At 47.4% G+C, this 19405-nt stretch overlaps 2 protein-coding genes across 2 annotated transcripts; one reads left to right on the top strand and one right to left on the bottom strand.

Annotated features, from left to right (window-relative positions):
- Positions 1 to 3094: 3094 nt before the first annotated feature.
- Positions 3095 to 12058, bottom strand: LOC135554594 (small ribosomal subunit protein uS11m-like). Its single transcript, XM_064986986.1, has 7 exons — positions 11867 to 12058; positions 10634 to 10738; positions 8556 to 8654; positions 8496 to 8502; positions 7903 to 8025; positions 7649 to 7714; positions 3095 to 3480 (listed from the first exon to the last, which is right to left on the bottom strand). Exons 1-7 carry the CDS (start codon positions 11950 to 11952, stop codon positions 3373 to 3375), a joined length of 594 nt encoding a protein of 197 aa, XP_064843058.1. The 5' UTR covers positions 11953 to 12058; the 3' UTR covers positions 3095 to 3372.
- A 245-nt stretch (positions 12059 to 12303) lies between these two features.
- Positions 12304 to 17765, top strand: LOC135554584 (large ribosomal subunit protein mL46-like). Its single transcript, XM_064986974.1, has 4 exons — positions 12304 to 12603; positions 15238 to 15460; positions 16770 to 16934; positions 17301 to 17765. Exons 1-4 carry the CDS (start codon positions 12343 to 12345, stop codon positions 17540 to 17542), a joined length of 891 nt encoding a protein of 296 aa, XP_064843046.1. The 5' UTR covers positions 12304 to 12342; the 3' UTR covers positions 17543 to 17765.
- Positions 17766 to 19405: the final 1640 nt, after the last annotated feature.

Genomic DNA, 19405 nt, shown 5'->3' with positions numbered 1-19405 from the left:
CCTCCAGTCCTAAACTAGTATACTTGTTGGCTTTAAGTCTTCAGTTGTGTTCAAAGTCAAGAATAACAGTTATAGGAATCTACCGTCCACCTTCCGCCAAGAAGTGTGTACTAAACAAACCTGATTTAATTGCCATTTTTTATTACCCCAGAGGTGTTGATCGCTGGAGATTTTAATCTTGCATTGATGCTGGAAGCTGACTGTCTACATGACTGTTGTACTAATCTAAATTTGACCCAGCTGATTAAAGCCCACTCGTCCAAACTTAAAAGACTCTACGAAATCGACTTTGATTGACCTCATATTTACAAATACTCCAGAGTAATATTCTGGGGTATTTGCTTTGGATATTAGTGACCGCTGTCCCATTGTATGTGTCAGGGATATCCAGATGCCTCGATCCAAGCCTCATTTTATCAACGAGAGACATTTTAAACACTTCAATGAACTGGCCTTTTCTTTGTGACCTTTATTTTGGTGACTTTGATTGTATTGCTTCTGTACCTGACCCACAGTGGGCTCTGAACCACGTCTCATGTTTTACATTGTGTTGTAGATAAACATGTTCCCTTAGAATTAAAAGTAGGTCTTGCCCTTGGTTCAGTCCAGAGCTATCTGAAGTCATGCACAACAGGGATGCTGCCTGGGCCAAAGCCAGATTCCCAGACTGGCAGTCTTTCAGGTAGTTGAGAAATCCGTTTCAAAAAAGTTTCAAAAAGCTAAATCCGATCATTATGCTAATACACTATCTGAATGTACAGGGAACTCAGCTACATTTTGGGAAGCTGTTACATCCCTGAAGGGATGTCTCTCTTCTTCTCTCCCTCAATAAATGAATTCATTTAGATTCCCTGGCCCTATTACTGACAACATGGATATCATTAATGGGTTTAAATCACCGTTATCTCTGCAGCCTTTATCTCTGAATGTATTTCAAAGGCAGCGTGGTGAAAATCTATTGAATGACAGTGAAAATGCTGGTCAGGAGTTTTCCTTTTCTGAAATTCACTGATAAAGTAGTCCTGGATGTTAACATTAGACATGATAAACTCACCAGGGGCTGATCATTTGGAGCCTAGTCGTGCATCACCTCTTATTGCTGTCTCAGTAGCCCACATTTTTAATTTAACGTTGTTACCAGGAAGTTTTCCAAAAGCAAGGAAATCTGCATATGTGCTGCCACTCCATGAGCCCACACTGAGCTGGTTTCTCTATCAGTACCTGGGGAGTCTGGATTGAGCCCACACTGAGCTGGTTTATCAATATCAGTACCTGGGAGTCTGGATTGAGCCCACACTGAGCTGGTTTCTCAATATCAGTACCTGGGAGTCTGGATTGAGCCCCCACTGAGCTGGTTTCTCAATATCAGTACCTGGGGAGTCTGGATTGAGCCCACACTGAGCTGGTTTCTCAATATCAGTACCTGGGAGTCTGGATTGAGCCCACACTGAGCTGGTTTCTCAATATCAGTACCTGGGGAGTCTGGATTGAGCCCACACTGAGCTGGTTTCTCAATATCAGTACCTGGGAGTCTGGATTGAGCCCACACTGAGCTGGTTTCTCAATATCAGTACCTGGGAGTCTGGATTGAGCCCCCACTGAGCTGGTTTCTCAATATCAGTACCTGGGGAGTCTGGATTGAGCCCACACTGAGCTGGTTTCTCAATATCAGTACCTGGGGAGTCTGGATTGAGCCCACCAGCTGGTTTCTCAATATCAGTACCTGGTGGACTGGATCTGAGCCCACACTGAGCTGGTTTCTCTATCAGTACCTGGGGAGTCTGGATTGAGCCCACACTGAGCTGGTTTCTCAATATCAGTACCTGGGAGTCTGGATTGACCAGGCTTGTTTCTCAATATCAGTACCTGGGGTGGATTGACAGAGCTGGTTTTTCTCAGTACCTGGGAGTCTGGATTGAGCCCACACTGAGCTGGTTTCTCAATATCAGTACCTGGGGAGTCTGGATTGAGCCCACACTGAGCTTGTTTCTCAATATCAGTACCTGGGAGTCTGGATTGCCCACACTGAGCTGGTTTCTCAATATCCCGGGGTCTGGATCTGACCAGGCTTGTTTATCAATATCAGTACCTGGGAGTCTGGATTGATGACAAGTGTGAGCCCACATTGAGCTGGTTTCTCAATATAATTACCTGGGAGTCTGGATTGAGCCCACACTGAGCTGGTTTCTCAATATGAGTACCTGGATGGACAAGTGTGAGTCCACATTGAGCAGGTTTCTCAATATAAGTACCTGGGAGTCTGGATTGAGCCTCTGAGCTGGTTTCTCAATATAAGTACCTGGGAGTCTGGATTGAGCCCACACTGAGCTGGTTTCTCAATATGAGTACCTGGATTAATGACAAGTGTGAGTCCACATTGAGCTTGTTTCTCAATATCAGTACCTGGGAGTCTGGATTGAGCCCACATTGAGCTGGTTTCTCTATAAGTACCTGGGAGTCTGGATTGAGCCTACATTGAGCTGGTTTCTCAATATCAGTACCTGGGAGTCTGGATTGAGCCCACATTGAGCTGGTTTCTCAATATCAGTACCTGGGAGTCTGGATTGAGCCCACATTGAGCTGGTTTCTCAATATAAGTACTGATCTGACCAGGTTCTCTCCCGGTGGACTGGTCTGACCAGGTTCTCTCCCGGTGGACTGGTCTGACCAGGTTCTCTCCCGGTGGACTGATCTGACCAGGTTCTCTCCCGGTGGACTGGTCTGACCAGGTTCTCTCCCGGTGGACTGATCTGACCAGGTTCTCTCCCGGTGGACTGATCTGACCAGGTTCTCTCCCGGTGGACTGATCTGACCAGGTTCTCTCCCGGTGGACTGGTCTGACCAGGTTCTCTCCCGGTGGACTGGTCTGACCAGGTTCTCTCCGGTGGACTGGTCTGACCAGGTTCTCTCCCGGTGGACTGGTCTGACCAGGTTCTCTCCCGGTGGACTGGTCTGACCAGGTTCTCTCCCGGTGGACTGGTCTGACCAGGTTCTCTCCCGGTGGACTGGTCTGACCAGGTTCTCTCCGGTGGACTGGTCTGACCAGGTTCTCTCCTGCTGGAAGCCTTGTATTTATAACACATGTTGTACAGGGTTTGGTTGTATATGGATTTAATAAACATCGATGAATCATTTTCTATCTGTTACTAGATGTGCTGGTACATGCACTCAGGGCCAGTCCCCCAGACACAGATTAAGTCCTGGACTGCAGATTCTACATTGAACTTGTTTTTCAGTCCAGGGATGAATCTGTGTAGTATTTTCCAAAATGCTTAAATACCAGTAAAAATTAGTCTTCATACAACAAAAACATTAAGCATGTTACAAGACAGATTGCTGGACCCCCTGCAGTCCGTGATGGTACGGTCCTGTTCATATTCGTCGAGCCTTGCGAGGGCGACAACCATTGTGTGGTACGGGGGTGTTGTCTGTGATGGACACAACCTCCAATCCTCCCATGGTCAGACCCTTGATGGCAGACTGCACACAGAGAGAAATGCATCAGAACCGAGTCAAACATCTTTTCCTCATCTCTACAAGATTCTGACAGATTCAAAACCAGATGTTTAATGAACCAGGCAAATTGACTGAGAACACATTCTAATTTAAATCAATGACATGGGGAAATGTTACAGGGGAGAGATGAATGAGCCAATTGTAAACTGGGGATGATTAGGTTACCATGATGGTAATCGGGTCAGATTAGGAATTTAGCCAGAACACCAGGGTTAACACCCCTACTCTTACAATAAGTACCATGGGATCTTTAGGACACCCGATTTAACGTCCCAAGATGACACCCGACACAGGGAAATGTCACCAATCACTGCCCTGGGGTATTGGGAAATTGTTTTAGACCAGAGGAAAAAGTACAGGGTGGTCTGTGGCTGGTTAAAGCCAACAGTGGGATACAGGGTGGTCTGCTGCTGGTTAAAGCCAGCAGTGGGATGCAGGGTGGTCTGTGGCTGGTTAAAGCCAGCAGTGGGATGCAGGGTGGTCTGCTGCTGGTTAAAGCCAGCAGTGGGATGCAGGGTGGTCTGCTGCTGGATAACACAGTGGGATACAGGGTGGTCTGTGGCTGGTTAAAGCCAGCAGTGGGATACAGGGTGGTCTGCAGCTGGGTGGTCTGTGGCTGGTTAAAGCAGTGAGCAGTGGGATGTTAACACAGGGTGGTCTGTGGCTGGTTAAAGCCAGCAGTGGGATGCAGGGTGGTCTGCTGCTGGTTAAAGCCAGCAGTGGGATGCAGGGTGGTCTGCTGCTGGATAACACAGTGGGATACAGGGTGGTCTGCTGCTGGTTAAAGCCAGCAGTGGGATGCAGGGTGATCTGCTGCTGGTTAAAGCCAGCAGTGGGATACAGGGTGGTCTGCTGCTGGTTAACACAGTGGGATACAGGGTGGTCTGCTGCTGGTTAAAGCCAGTGGGATACAGGGTGGTCTGCTGCTGGTTAAAGCCAGTGAGATACAGGGTGGTCTGCTGCTGGTTAAAGCCAACAGTGGGATACAGGGTGGTCTGCTGCTGGTTAAAGCCAGCAGTGGGACAGGGTGGTCTGCTGGTTAAAGCCAACAGTGGGATACAGGTTGGTCTGCTGCTGGATAAAGCCAACAGTGGGATACAGGTTGGTCTGCTGCTGGATAAAGCCAACAGTGGGATACAGGGTGGTCTGCTGCTGGTTAAAGCCAACAGTGGGATACAGGGTGGTCTGCTGCTGGATAAAGCCAGCAGTGGGATACAGGGTGGTCTGCTGCTGGTTAAAGCCAATAGTGGGATATAGGGTGGTCTGCTGCTGGTTAAAGCCAGCAGTGGGATACAGGGTGGTCTGCTGCTGGTTAAAGCCAGCAGTGGGATACAGGGTGGTCTGCTGCTGGTTAAAGCCAACAGTGGGATACAGGGTGGTCTGCTGCTGGTTAAAGCCAGCAGTGGGATACAGGGTGGTCTGCTGCTGGTTAAAGCCAACAGTGGGATGCAGGGTGGTCTGCTGCTGGTTAACACAGTGGGATACAGGGTGGTCTGCTGCTGGTTAAAGCCAACAGTGGGATGCAGGGTGGTCTGCTGCTGGTTAACACAGTGGGATGCAGGGTGGTCTGCTGCTGGTTAACACAGTGGGATACAGGGTGGTCTGCTGCTGGTTAAAGCCAGCAGTGGGATGCAGGGTGGTCTGCTGCTGGTTAAAGCCAGTGAGACACAGGGTGATCTGCTGCTGGTTAAAGCCAGTGAGACGCAGGGTGATCTGCTGCTGGTTAACACAGTGGGGTGCAGGGTGGTCTGCTGGTTAAAGCCAGCAGTGGGATACAGGGTGGTCTGCTGCTGGTTAAAGCCAGTGAGATACAGGGTGGTCTGCTGGTTAAAGCCAGCAGTGGGATGCAGGGTGGTCTGCTGCTGGTTAACACAGTGGGATACAGGGTGGTCTGCTGCTGGTTAAAGCCAGCAGTGGGATACAGGGTGGTCTGCTGCTGGTTAAAGCCAGCAGTGGGATACAGGGTGGTCTGCTGCTGGTTAAAGCCAGTGAGATACAGGGTGGTCTGCTGCTGGTTAACACAGTGGGATACAGGGTGGTCTGCTGCTGGTTAACACAGTGGGATACAGGGTGGTCTGCTGCTGGTTAAAGCCAGCAGTGGGATACAGGGTGGTCTGCTGCTGGTTAAAGCCAACAGTGGGATACAGGGTGGTCTGCTGCTGGTTAAAGCCAGCAGTGGGATACAGGGTGGTCTGCTGCTGGTTAAAGCCAACAGTGGGATGCAGGGTGGTCTGCTGCTGGTTAACACAGTGGGATACAGGGTGGTCTGCTGCTGGTTAAAGCCAACAGTGGGATGCAGGGTGGTCTGCTGCTGGTTAACACAGTGGGATGCAGGGTGGTCTGCTGCTGGTTAACACAGTGGGATACAGGGTGGTCTGCTGCTGGTTAAAGCCAGCAGTGGGATGCAGGGTGGTCTGCTGCTGGTTAAAGCCAGTGAGACACAGGGTGATCTGCTGCTGGTTAAAGTGGGCCAGTGAGCTGGTTAACACAGTGGGATACAGGGTGATCTGCTGCTGGTTAACACAGTGGGATGCAGGGTGGTCTGCTGGTTAAAGCCAGCAGTGGGATACAGGGTGGTCTGCTGCTGGTTAAAGCCAGTGAGATACAGGGTGGTCTGCTGGTTAAAGCCAGCAGTGGGATGCAGGGTGGTCTGCTGCTGGTTAACACAGTGGGATACAGGGTGGTCTGCTGCTGGTTAAAGCCAGCAGTGGGATACAGGGTGGTCTGCTGCTGGTTAAAGCCAGCAGTGGGATACAGGGTGGTCTGCTGCTGGTTAAAGCCAGTGGGATACAGGGTGGTCTGCTGCTGGTTAACACAGTGGGATACAGGGTGGTCTGCTGCTGGTTAACACAGTGGGATACAGGGTGGTCTGCTGCTGGTTAAAGCCAGCAGTGGGATACAGGGTGGTCTGCTGCTGGTTAACACAGTGGGATACGGGGTGGTCTGCTGCTGGTTAAAGCCAGCAGTGGGATACAGGGTGGTCTGCTGCTGGTTAACACAGTGGGATACAGGGTGGTCTGCTGCTGGTTAACACAGTGGGATACAGGGTGGTCTGCTGCTGGTTAAAGCCAGCAGTGGGATACAGGGTGGTCTGCAGCTGGTTAAAGCCAGCAGTGGGATACAGGGTGGTCTGCTGCTGGTTAACACAGTGAGATACAGGGTGGTCTGCTGCTGGTTAAAGCCAGTGAGACACAGGGTGATCTGCTGCTGGTTAACACAGTGGGGTGCAGGGTGGTCTGCTGGTTAAAGCCAACAGTGGGATACAGGGTGGTCTGCTGCTGGTTAAAGCCAACAGTGGGATACAGGGTGGTCTGCTGCTGGATAAAGCCAACAGTGGGATACAGGGTGGTCTGCTGCTGGTTAACACAGTGGGATACAGGGTGGTCTGCTGCTGGTTAAAGCCAGCAGTGGGATACAGGGTGGTCTGCTGCTGGTTAAAGCCAACAGTGGGATACAGGGTGGTCTGCTGCTGGTTAAAGCCAGCAGTGGGATACAGGGTGGTCTGCTGCTGGTTAACACAGTGGGATACAGGGTGGTCTGCTGCTGGTTAAAGCCAACAGTGGGATACAGGGTGGTCTGCTGCTGGTTAAAGCCAGCAGTGGGATACGGGGTGTTCTGCTGCTGGTTAAAGCCAACAGTGGGATACAGGGTGTTCTGCTGCTGGTTAAAGCCAACAGTGGGATACAGGGTGGTCTGCTGCTGGTTAAAGCCATCAGTGGGATACAGGGTGGTCTGCAGCTGGTTAACACAGTGGGGTGCAGGGTGGTCTGCTGGTTAAAGCCAACAGTGGGATACAGGGTGGTCTGCTGCTGGTTAAAGCCAGTGGGATACAGGGTGGTCTGCTGCTGGTTAAAGCCAGTGAGATACAGGGTGATCTGCTGCTGGTTAACACAGTGGGGTGCAGGGTGGTCTGCTGGTTAAAGCCAGTGAGATGCAGCTGGTTAAAGCCAACAGTGGGATACAGGGTGGTCTGCAGCTGGTTAAAGCCAACAGTAGGATACAGGGTGGTCTGCTGCTGGTTAAAGCCAACAGTGGGATACAGGGTGGTCTGCAGCTGGCAAACTGCTGGGATAACTTCAGAGTGGGGGGAGATGCAGCATGTGAACACTATCTCTACGGTATGAATTCTCACCAAGCGTCCAGGACCCAGACCTTTCACCAACACGCGGACAAACGTCACCCCCACCGCTGTGGCCTTCTGCCCAGGAGAAGAAGAATACAGGACCATTCATCAGGAAACACAAATTCATCTTTTTGCCAGTTTGTTTTAGGCTCTAGTGCCATCTAGTGGAGAACAGATGTCTCGGTGTTCTTGTCTGTAGCAGCCAGACTACAACTTAACTATACGTCTACAGTATCGATATTTTCCATGTGGTCTCATCTTACCGCTGCAGCTGAGATGCCTGCTGTCTGAGCAGCGATGGGGGTGGACTTCTTGACGTTCTTGAACCCCTCGGTTCCACACGATGTTCTGACCATGAACTGGCCCTCACAGTCTGTCACCTGGACCTGGACATGTGTCACCTGACATGTGTACTGGAGGAGACATTAATATATATCACCTGGACATGTGTACTGGAGAGAGACATTAATATATAATCACCTGGACATGTGTACTGGAGGACATTAATATATAATCACCTGGACATGTGTACTGGAGAGAGACATTAATATATAATCACCTGGACATGTGTACTGGAGAGAGACATTAATATATAATCACCTGGACATGTGTACTGGAGAGAGGCATTAATAATACCTGGACATTATTACTGGAGAGAGACATTAATATATGTCACCTGGACATGTGTACTGAGAGAGACTCACCTGGACATGTGTACTGGAAGGAGACATTAATATATTGTTACAAATTGGTGAATTCATCTGACATCCAGTGGAACAGCCACTTTACAATAGTGCATCTAAATTGAGAAGGATTACTTATCTTATATGTATACATCAATATATATCACCTGGACATGTGTACTGGAGGGAGACATTAATATACCAGTTATTCACATCACTGTCTCTCAGCTTACTTGTTATATGTGGCTTTGATATGTGCTATTGGTAACTCCTCGTACTTCTTCCCAGCCCATCTCAGCACACTGTCCTGGCCAGGCATCGGGGGGAGGTGACTTAGAGAGGAGAAAGAAACATGGGCAAACTGTTGGAAACGTGACAATATTGAGCAAAGACTGTTGTAGACACGTCTCGGTGAAACAGAAGATATTACTAGTTTTAATGTCCCGTTGGTAGGAGAGTCTTAAATCATAGATGGCCCAGTTTGTTTTCCAATGAGCACGTTGGACAATAATACAGAGGGGAGACGTGGTTTACCTCCTCGTCTACGAATTCTTAGAATGCCCTCCTCCCCCTTTTCTTCACGCTGATGACGGGGATTTGGGCCTCGTCTTGACAAAGCAGTATATCCTTTGCTTCGGACTCATTAAATAAATAAAAAATCTGCGTCCAGATCGAGGTGAGTAATCACTGTTCAGATGTCCAGGAGCTCTTTTCGGTCATAAGAGATGGTAGCAGCAACATTATGTACACAATAAGTTACAAACAATGTGAATGAAATAAATAGCCCAGTTGGTTAGGAGCCTGTAAAACAGCAGCCATCTCCTCCAGCACCATAACTATACCTCAACTGGTAAACACATTGAGGAAACTAAATTACTTGGTGTGTCCTAAGTGTAAACTGTCATGGTCAAAACATATAGATTCAATGGTTGTAAAGATGAGGAGAGGTCTGTCAGATTTTTTGATACCACCCTCCGCAAAGCAAGTCCTACAGGCTCTAGTTCAGGTCAGGTGCAACAAAGGACCTAGTGAAGCTGCAGCTGGCCCAGAACAGAGCGGCACGTCTTGCCATCAGAGGGCTGAGATCAATACAGTCTCTCTGGGCTGGAAGTAGAGGAGAGACTGATTGCAACATTATAAGAAAGTCGTTAAATTTCAAATTGTTTGCACAGTCAACTAACACAAATCTGACACACACACTTATCCCACCAGGGGTCTTTTCACAGTCCCCAAATCCAGAACAACTTCCAGAAAGTGTACAGTGTTACATAGAGGCATGATTGCATTGAGCTCCCATCTGAGATTGCTCAAGTGAACAGCAAACCGGGTTTAAAAAAAAACCCAAAGCAACACCTCACGACACAACAACACCTCTCCTCTATTTGACCTGGATATTGTGTGGGGTACTGATATACAGGGATCCTATTAAAACCTAAAGAAACACCTCTCCTCTATTTGACCTGGGTATTGTGTGGGGTACTGATATACAGGGATCCTATTAAAACCTAAAGAAACACCTCTCCTCTATTTGACCTGGGTACTGATATACAGGGATCCTATTAAAGTACCCAGTAAGTCATTGGGTAAAGGTGTCTTCTGTACAACGCTGTCTGAACATTAACATCGCTAGGTTGGAGGCATATGGACCTCATCTTTCAAATAAGAGAAATATATATATTTTTTTACTAAAAGGTTCAATTACAACACATCTTTATAGGGTTAGTGTTCCCACGCGGCCATATCTCCATGGTTTCATTGCTTGTTTACCTGTGTTAATTAGCTATCTAGCATGCTCCGTACACCTGTGTGTCAGCGAAACTCAGGAAGTGGAGCTGAATTACAGTTTCGCTGGATGGATCTGGGCAAAATGGACTATTGTTTTATTTGAAGGATTGTTTCTCGCTGATGACACAGGGTTGGGATTGTAGTTCACATGAGCCAGTTGTGAGCGAAGCAATTGGCTGAGAACGGCAGAGAGCTGTAGGCAGAAACGGCAGAGAGCTGTAGGCAGAAACGGCAGAGAGCTGTAGGCAGAGAGCTGTAGGCAGAAGGGCAGAGAGCTGTAGGCAGAAGCTGTAGGCAGAACGGCAGAGAGCTGTAGGCAGAGAGCTGTAGGCAGAGAGCTGTAGGCAGAAGGGCAGAGAGCTGTAGGCAGAGAGCTGTAGGCAGAAGGGCAGAGAGCTGTAGGCAGAAACGGCAGAGAGCTGTAGGCAGAAACGGCAGAGAGCTGTAGGCAGAAACGGCAGAGAGCTGTAGGCAGAAACGGCAGAGAGCTGTAGGCAGAATGCCACCTAGTCAGAGCTGGTGTTACCTGAAGTCTTTGGATATTTTCCCAGGTGTGGCTGAGACACTGGCATCCTCTTGCAACCTGACAGCACTGGAGCACACTGCTCTCTGCAGACCGCTGGTTCCACAACTATAACAGAGAATAAACCAATCAGCACACTGCTCTCTGCAGACTGCTGGTTCCACAACTGGCTAACATGTGTTGATGAATCAACCGGTTCATGTTGAGACAGTCCAGTAACTGCCCAGATCATCTAGTGAACAGGAATAGAAACACCACATGTGAAGGTGTTGGTTTCATGAGCTGAAATAAACAATCCCAGATAAAGCTTATTTCTCTCAAATTATTTACACAAATGTGTTTTTACGTCCCTGTTAGTGAGCATTTCCTCTATGCCAAGATAATCCACCTGACAGGTGTGGCATATCAAGAAGCTTTTTGAGTTGGAGGTGTGGTTGGCCATGCAGTCATGGGTTAACAGGGAGTACAGGAGGGGCACGAACCCTTGTGGGGCCCCAGGGTGTTGAGGATCAGCGAAGTGGAGGTGTGGTTTCCTACATTCACCATCTGGGGGTGACCCCTCAGGAAGTCCAGGACCCAATTGCACAGGGTGGGGTTGAGACGCAGGGTCTCAAGCTTAAAGATGAGCTTGGAGGGTAATATGGTGTTGAATGCTGAGCTGTAGTCAATGAACAGCATTCTTACATGGATATTCCTCTTGTCCAGATGGGACAGGACAGTGTGCAGTGAAATCGCCATCCCAGGAGGGCGATTGCACTGCACAACCAGCCATGATTGGGAGTCCCATAGGGCGACGCACAAATGGCCCAGCGGTGTCCGGGTTTGGCCAGTGTAGGCCATCATTGTAAATAAGAATTTCTGACTTGCCTAGTTAAATAAAAGTTTATTAAAAAATAAATATAATAGCCCCACCCAGTCATGTGAAATACATAGATTAGGGAATAATTAATTTCAATTGACGATACTCCTTATATGAACTGTTACTCTGAAATTGTTACACACACACGAACTGAAATTGTTGCATGTTGCGTTTATAATTTTGCTTAGTATAGATATATAACTAAGGTAGCTGATCGGTTGAATGAAGTTCAGCAAGCTGGCAATATAATTCAATCGGTAAAGGTCTTTGTCGAGTTTAAAACCCACACTACCATGTCTCAAACTAGCATCATAAAATAACGTTAACAAGCTGTCAATTGCATGCATGGGAATTCGTATAAAAAACGAGATACTTACATTGAGCCTCCTGCATTGAAGGAACCAGCAACCTGTTGGCAGGCACTCCTGACAGAATTAGATAATATACAATTTAATTTATGCATGATTAGCTAATATAATTTAGCTACTAGAAACCAACAAGTTAGCGAGCGTTACACAACAACATGTGTGACATTGAGGAGGTTTCCAATACAAAGCACAGTCAAAATTAGCCATTTAGTATGACGCGTTTCCTGGAATAGTACATTATTAATAATGTGGGGGAGCGACACAAATTATTAGAAAATATTTAGTTCTAAAATCTTATGCATAAACGTTTTTATTTCTACACTGTATCTAAGATCAATTAAAAAATATATGTTTCAATTAATGATCTTAATGTTAAATATGTTATATTTCAAACTACATTTATCTTAATTTCCTCTACCCCTTTTTCCTTAGCATAATCTCTCCCTTCTTCGCAGAGGATTGTGGGTGGAAACTGGAGAATCAAGATGGCAGCGCCCTGCACGAGAATGGCGAATCGCCCTTTATGGCAATTTATTACAAATGTCAGACGGACAGGCCTAAAACATACAGGAGTTCGTCAAATTTCTCTCAGTTCCGCTTGTCGAGCTGCAACTCAGACCAGAAGTAAAACGGAAGGCGTCGCGTCGCCATGGAAGCTGTACGGGGCGGTGTGTCTCCAGAGGCTGCCTGTCATATCACAGGAGCGGAACCCGATCGAAGACCAATTCGCTGAGCTCATGCATCAGGTAAATGTGTTTCCATTCATTTGTCAATGGCTGTACTAGTCACTAGTGAATACTCAGAGATGGTTTGCTGACCGTGGTCCTGCAGTGGATGTGCAGGCCAATGCAGGTCTTTGCTTCAAGCCTTGCACTAACACATATTCAACCAATCAACTTCCAAGACTTCATTGAGTTAAATCAGTAGTGTAAGGCTATAGAATAAATCCCTGCGCCCTGTTGCTCTCCCTGCTCTGCTACAAGGTTCGGAATACGGATGAGCTGGGGGGGTCAACTCCTCTGAATGAAGAGTTAGCTCCCCAATATGCAACAAACTATGGTGTTGCCCTAAATAATGCTAATTTAACCATTCTTTGTTTAAAATGCAATGGTAAATATGATTTAGACACCAACATCACTAGACAACTAGCCTACAGCGAGACACCAACATCACTAGACAACTAGCCTACAGCTAGACACCAACATCACTAGACAACTAGCCTACAGCTAGACACCAACATCACTAGACAACTAGCCTACAGCTAGACACCAACATCACTAGACAACTAGCCTACAGCGAGACACCAACATCACTAGACAACTAGCCTACAGCTAGACACCAACATCACTAGACAACTAGCCTACAGCTAGACACCAACATCACTAGACAACTAGCCTACAGATAGACACCAACATCACTAGCCTACAGCGAGACACCAACATCACTAGCCTACAGCGAGACACCAACATCACTAGACAACTAGCCTACAGCGAGACACCAACATCACTAGACAACTAGACACCAACCTCACTAGCCTACAGATAGACACCAACCTCACTAGCCTACAGATAGACACCAACATCACTAGCCTACAGATAGACACCAACATCACTAGCCTACAGATAGACACCAACATCACTAGACAGACAGACACCAACATCACTAGCCTACAGACAGACACCAACATCACTAGCCTACAGACAGACACCAACATCACTAGCCTACAGACAGACACCAACATCACTAGCCTACAGACAGACACCAACATCACTAGCCTACAGACAGACACCAACATCACTAGCCTACAGACAGACACCAACATCACTAGCCTACAGATAGACACCAACATCACTAGCCTACAGATAGACACCAACATCACTAGCCTACAGATAGACACCAACATCACTAGCCTACAGATAGACACCAACATCACTAGCCTACAGATAGACACCAACATCACTAGCCTACAGATAGACACCAACATCACTAGACAACTAGCAGTACCGTGGCGGAGGGTAGACTATTTCCATGTACCAATTCACACCAGTATACATGCAGTTTGGAAGCTGGAAATGATTTTGGAGGGGATGAACAGGTCGTTCACTTCTTGAACTGATTTGTTTGACAATCAGATGACAATATCATGACTGGTTGTGTTCATGCCACATTTTTAAAAGGTAATACATTTTTCCAGTTTAAATTATGTTTTTTTTTCTAAGCCCTTAACAGCATGTAGACCTGAATATCCTGGTGTAATTCACTCTGGGCTCTTTTATATCTACGTATTACCGTATTACATGCTTGTCCTTGTCTCCAATAGGCCTCCTCTCTGATATTATAAAGTCCGTGTCTCCAATAGGCCTCCTCTCTGATATTATAAAGTCCTTGTCTCCAATAGGCCTCCTCTCCTTGTCTCCAATATGATATAAAGTCCTTGTCTCAATAGGCCTAAGGCCTCCTCTCTGATATTATAAAGTCCTTGTCTCCAATAGGCCTCCTCTCTGATATTATAAAGTCCTTGTCTCCAATAGGCCTCCTCTCCTCGGAAGATGTATTACTAGTGTGTGATAGAAATGTCTCCAATAGGCCTCCTCTGATATTATAAAGTGACATCTCTGTGATATCCTAGGAATGAGAGGTTGATATCCTAGGAATGAGGGTTGACGTCCTAGGAATTAGGTTGACGTCCTAGGAATGAGAGGTTGACGTCCAATAGCCTCCTCTCTGAATGAGAGGTTGACGTCCTAGGAATGAGAGGTTGACGTGATAGGAATGAGAGGTTGACGTCCTAGGGAATGAAGAGGTTGACGTCCTACGTCCTAGGAATGAGAGGTTGACGTCCTAGGAATGAGAGGTTGACGTCCTAGGAATGAGAGGTTGACGTCCTAGGAATGAGAGGTTGACGTCCTAGGAATGAGAGGTTGACGTCCTAGGAATGAGAGGTTGACGTCCTAGGAATGAGAGGTTGACGTCCTAGGAATGAGAGGTTGACGTCCTAGGAATGAGAGGTTGACGTCCTAGGAATGAGAGGTTGACGTCCTAGGAATGAGAGGTTGACGCCCTAGGAATGAGAGGTTGACGTCCTAGGAATGAGAGGTTGACGTCCTAGGAATGAGAGGTTGACGTCCTAGGAATGAGAGGTTGACGTCCTAGGAATGAGAGGTTGACGTCCTAGGAATGAGAGGTTGACGTCCTAGGAATGAGAGGTTGACGTCCTAGGAATGAGAGGTTGACGTCCTAGGAATGAGAGGTTGACGTAGGAATGACGTTCCTAGGAATGAGAGGTTGACGTCCTAGGAATGAGAGGTTGACGTCCTAGGAATGAGAGGTTGACGTCCTAGGAATGAGAGGTTGACGTCTCTGTGATATCCTAATCCCAGATGGAGCTGGAGAGAAGCTTGCTGTCGGATCATGAACAGAGGCTCCTAGAGGACTCAGAACGTATGACTCGTAAACAGGCAGACAACTATGATTCAGATGAGGAGGAGGCAGACTACGGTGGCCAGGAGACCATCACCGCTCAGGACCAGGAGGACACCTGGGAACAGAAGCTCAAACACTTCCAACCTGCTCTCAGAGACAGAGGTAGGAGTCAGAGAGGTTGTCCTGAATGGCACCCTATTCCCTATGCACTGACTCGACAAAACATTAGGAACAAATCAAAGAATAAATCATGTTATTGGACACGTGCTTCATGACCAACAGGTGGAGACTAACAATGAAATGCTTCATGACCAACAGGTGGAGACTAACAGTGAAATGCTTCATGACCAACAGGTGGAGACTAACAGTGAAATGCTTCATGACCAACAGGTGGAGACTAACAGTGAAATGCTTCATGACCAACAGGTGGAGACTAACAGTGAAATGCTTCATGACCAACAGGTGGGGACTAACAGTGAAATGCTTCATGACCAACAGGTGGAGACTAACAGTGAAATGCTTCATGACCAACAGGTGGGGACTAACAGTGAAATGCTTCATGACCAACAGGTGGAGACTAACAGTGAAATGCTTCATGACCAACAGGTGGAGACTGACAGTGAAATGCTTCATGACCAACAGGTGGAGACTGACAGTGAAATGCTTCACGACCAACAGGTGGGGACTAACAGTGAAATGCTAACAGGTGGTGGAGACTAACAGTGACCTGTTCCGCTGTGTTGACAGTCAAACTGACCTGTAACTCTGTGTGTAGGTGGGACACCGCTGGGCTCAGTGGAGAGGTGTCTAGGAGACAGCCTGGTCCTGCTGGTCCAGCAGACTGTCAAACTGACCTGTAACTCTGTGTGTAGGTGGGACACCGCTGGGCTCAGTGGAGAGGTGTCTAGGAGACAGCCTGGTCCTGCTGGTCCAGCAGACTGTCAAACTGACCTGTAACTCTGTGTTTCACATGTAGGTGGGACACCGCTGGGCTCAGTGGAGAAGTGTCTAGGAGACAGCCTGGTCCTGCTGGTCCAGCAGACTGTCAAACTGACCTGTAACTCTGTGTTTCACATGTAGGTGGGACACCGCTGGGCTCAGTGGAGAGGTGTCTAGGAGACAGCCTGGTCCTGCTGGTCCAGCAGACTGTCAAACTGACCTGTAACTCTGTGTTTCACATGTAGGTGGGACACCGCTGGGCTCAGTGGAGAAGTGTCTAGGAGACAGCCTGGTCCTGCTGGTCCAGCAGACTGTCAAACTGACCTGTAACTCTGTGTTTCACATGTAGGTGGGACACCGCTGGGCTCAGTGGAGAGGTGTCTAGGAGACAGCCTGGTCCTGCTGGTCCAGCAGACTGTCAAACTGACCTGTAACTCTGTGTTTCACATGTAGGTGGGACACCGCTGGGCTCAGTGGAGAGGTGTCTAGGAGACAGTCTGGTCCTGCTGGTCCAGCAGACTGTCAAACTGACCTGTAACTCTGTGTTTAGGTGGGACACCGCTGGGCTCAGTGGAGAGGTGTCTAGGAGACAGCCTGGTCCTGCTGGTCCAGCAGACTGTCGGTAAACAGACCATCTGGCTGCTCCCTCAGGCCCAGTGGGAGGCAGGGGAGACTCTCCGACAGACAGCAGAGAGAAGCCTCAGCAACCTGCCAGGTCAGCTGTGTGGTGGTACTGGAGCCCTATCTACTGCACTACTTTATAGGCCCTGGTCAAAAGTAGTGCTCTGAATTAGGGGGGCCAATTTGGGGGGGATGCAGTGTTTCCTCTGTCAGATATTTCCATCAGGTTTCCAACACCTTCTCTAGTGCTGGACGCTGGAAGGTTCCAGAAATATCTACATGGCACATGCTTGAGCAGGAGATCTATTCAATGTTCTTGATCAGGGCTCTATATCTAACTATACTAGTTCTGTATCATGATAGAGCCCTTCACCTGAACACTGTACTGGTACATCAGTAAAGACTCTATATTCTGTGTTCTCCAACTCCGTTCTAACGCCACGTTTGTTCTTCGTTCCAGAGGCTGATTTCAAGGCTACGTTCCTTGGCAACACCCCCTGTGGTGTGTACAGGTACACATTCCCCAAAGAGGTCCGGACAGAGCGCTGCGTGGGAGCCAAGGTCTTCTTTTTCAAAGCTTTCCTGTCCTCTGGTTCAGCCAGTCAGAAACAACCTTTTCTGTGGGTGAAGAAGACTGAACTGCAGGGATACCTGAAGCCACCTTACTTGGAGAAGGTTGACCGCTTCCTACTCAACCTGTGATGGAGTGTATGAGAGCTGATGGAGAAGGTTGACCGTTTCCTACTCAACCTGTGATGGAGCGGATGAGAGCTGATGGAGAAGATGTGACGAGAGGTTACGATGTCTTTTTTAGATACGTCCTGGAAGTCATATTTCTGTCACAGCAACTGTTGTTTTCTCCTGACCGTCCTCTTGGTGTATAAGCGAGCTTGATTAAAGTTTATAATTTGTTCCAACATATAAACCATTCAGTGTTGTCTGTGGGCCCATATCCCAGAGGATAGAAAGCCAGTCTCTTTGCCTGTGTGTTGTTCTATGCAAACAGTGTATTTTCCTGTCCTCCACTAGATGGCAGTAGTGAGACTGGAGAGGCTGGTCAGAACAGTGTATTGTCCTGTCCACTAGATGGCAGTAATAAGACAGAGGCTGGTCAGAACATACTGAGATCATTCATGTGTGGGGTTGCTTCTCAGCCAAGGAAGTGGGCTCTCTCACAATTTTGCCTAAGAACACAGCCATTGTCACGACTTCCGCTGAAGTTGGTTTCTCTCCTTGTTCGGGCGGCGTTCGGCAGTCGGCGTCACCCGTCTTCTAGCCATCATCGATCCACTTTTCATTTTCCTTTTGTTTCGTCTTCCCACACACCTGGTTTCAATTCCATCATTACATGTTGTGTATTTAACCCGTTGTCCCCCCCCCCCCCATGTCCTTATCCGGAATTGTTTATTTTGTAAGTGATTGTTATTCTGGTGTGCGATGGGTTTTGTACCCATTTATTGTCTGTTCTGTTTCCGATGGTTTTTATTATTAAACTGCACCTGACTTCTCTGCCACCAGGAGGCAGTCCTTACAGCCATGAATAAAGAATGGTACCAACACATCCCGAGAGCAACTTCTCCCAACCATCCAGGAACAGTTTGGTGATGAACAGTGCCTTTTCCAGCATGATGGCGCACCTTGCCATAAGGCAAAAGTGATAACTAAGTGATTTGGGGAACGAAACATCGATATTTTGGGTCCATGGCCAAGAAACTCCCCAGACCTTAATCCCATTGAGAACTTGTGGTCAATCCTCAAGAGGCGGGTGGACAAACAAAAACCCACAAATTCTGACAAATTCCAAGCATTGATTATGCAAGAATTGGCTGCCATCAGTCAGGATGTGGCCCAGAAGTTAATTGACAGCATGCCAGGGAGGATTGCAGAGGTCTTGAAAAAGAAGGGTCAACACTGCAAATATTGACTCTTTGCATCAACTTCATGTAATTGTCAATAAAATCCTTTGACACTTATGAAATGCTTGTAATTATACTTCAGTATTCCATAGTAACATCTGACAAAAATATCTAAAGACACTGAAGCAGCAAACTTTGAAGATTCATATTTTCGTCAATCTCACATCTGTTGGACACAACTGTATATTATATATATTAGGCCCAGAGAACATAGTGATGCACATGGGCCCGCTCAGATTCAACTGACCACTAGAAATATCTTCCACTGGTGTAAAGTACTTCAGTAAAATGCTTTAAAGTTTTACTGAAGTAGTTTTTTAAGGGTATCTGTACTTTAGTTTAATATTTATATTTTTGACTTTTACTTTACTATATTGCTAAAGAAAGTAATATACTTTTAACTACGCACATTTTCCCTGACACCTAAAAGTACTTGTTACATTTTGATTGTTTAGCAGGACGGGAAAATGGTCCAATTCACACACTTATCAAGATAAGTCCCTACTGCCTCTGATCTGGAGGACTCACTAAACAGAGAACATCCCTGGTCGTCCCTACTGCCTCTGATCTGGAGGACTCACTAAACAGAGAACATCCCTGGTCGTCCCTACTGCCTCTGATCTGGTGGACTCACGAAACAGAGAACATC

Source organism: Oncorhynchus masou, chromosome 2 (genome assembly GCF_036934945.1).
Source record: "Oncorhynchus masou masou isolate Uvic2021 chromosome 2, UVic_Omas_1.1, whole genome shotgun sequence".
In the NCBI taxonomy this organism is placed as follows: Eukaryota; Metazoa; Chordata; class Actinopteri; order Salmoniformes; family Salmonidae; genus Oncorhynchus; species Oncorhynchus masou.
Note: the sequence above shows the minus strand (reverse complement) of the source record. Positions and strands in the feature narration are given on the sequence as shown.

What these genes read in the sequence shown, in the direction of transcription:
- LOC135554594 (XM_064986986.1), bottom strand. Translation starts at nt 11,952, where the DNA reads ATGCATAAATTAAATTGTATATTATCTAATTCTGTCAGGAGTGCCTGC. An exon ending in TTCAATGCAGGAGGCTCAAT is followed by an intron (nt 10,739 to 11,866) that starts GTAAGTATCTCG and finishes TCTCTGTTATAG; the next exon opens with TTGTGGAACCAGCGGTCTGC. An exon ending in GTCTGGGTCCTGGACGCTTG is followed by an intron (nt 3,481 to 7,648) that starts GTGAGAATTCAT and finishes CTCTGTGTGCAG; the next exon opens with TCTGCCATCAAGGGTCTGAC.
- LOC135554584 (XM_064986974.1), top strand. Translation starts at nt 12,343, where the DNA reads ATGGCAGCGCCCTGCACGAGAATGGCGAATCGCCCTTTATGGCAATTT. An exon ending in AGGTAGGAGTCAGAGAGGTT is followed by an intron (nt 15,461 to 16,769) that starts GTCCTGAATGGC and finishes CTCTGTGTTTAG; the next exon opens with GTGGGACACCGCTGGGCTCA. An exon ending in AAGCCTCAGCAACCTGCCAG is followed by an intron (nt 16,935 to 17,300) that starts GTCAGCTGTGTG and finishes TCTTCGTTCCAG; the next exon opens with AGGCTGATTTCAAGGCTACG.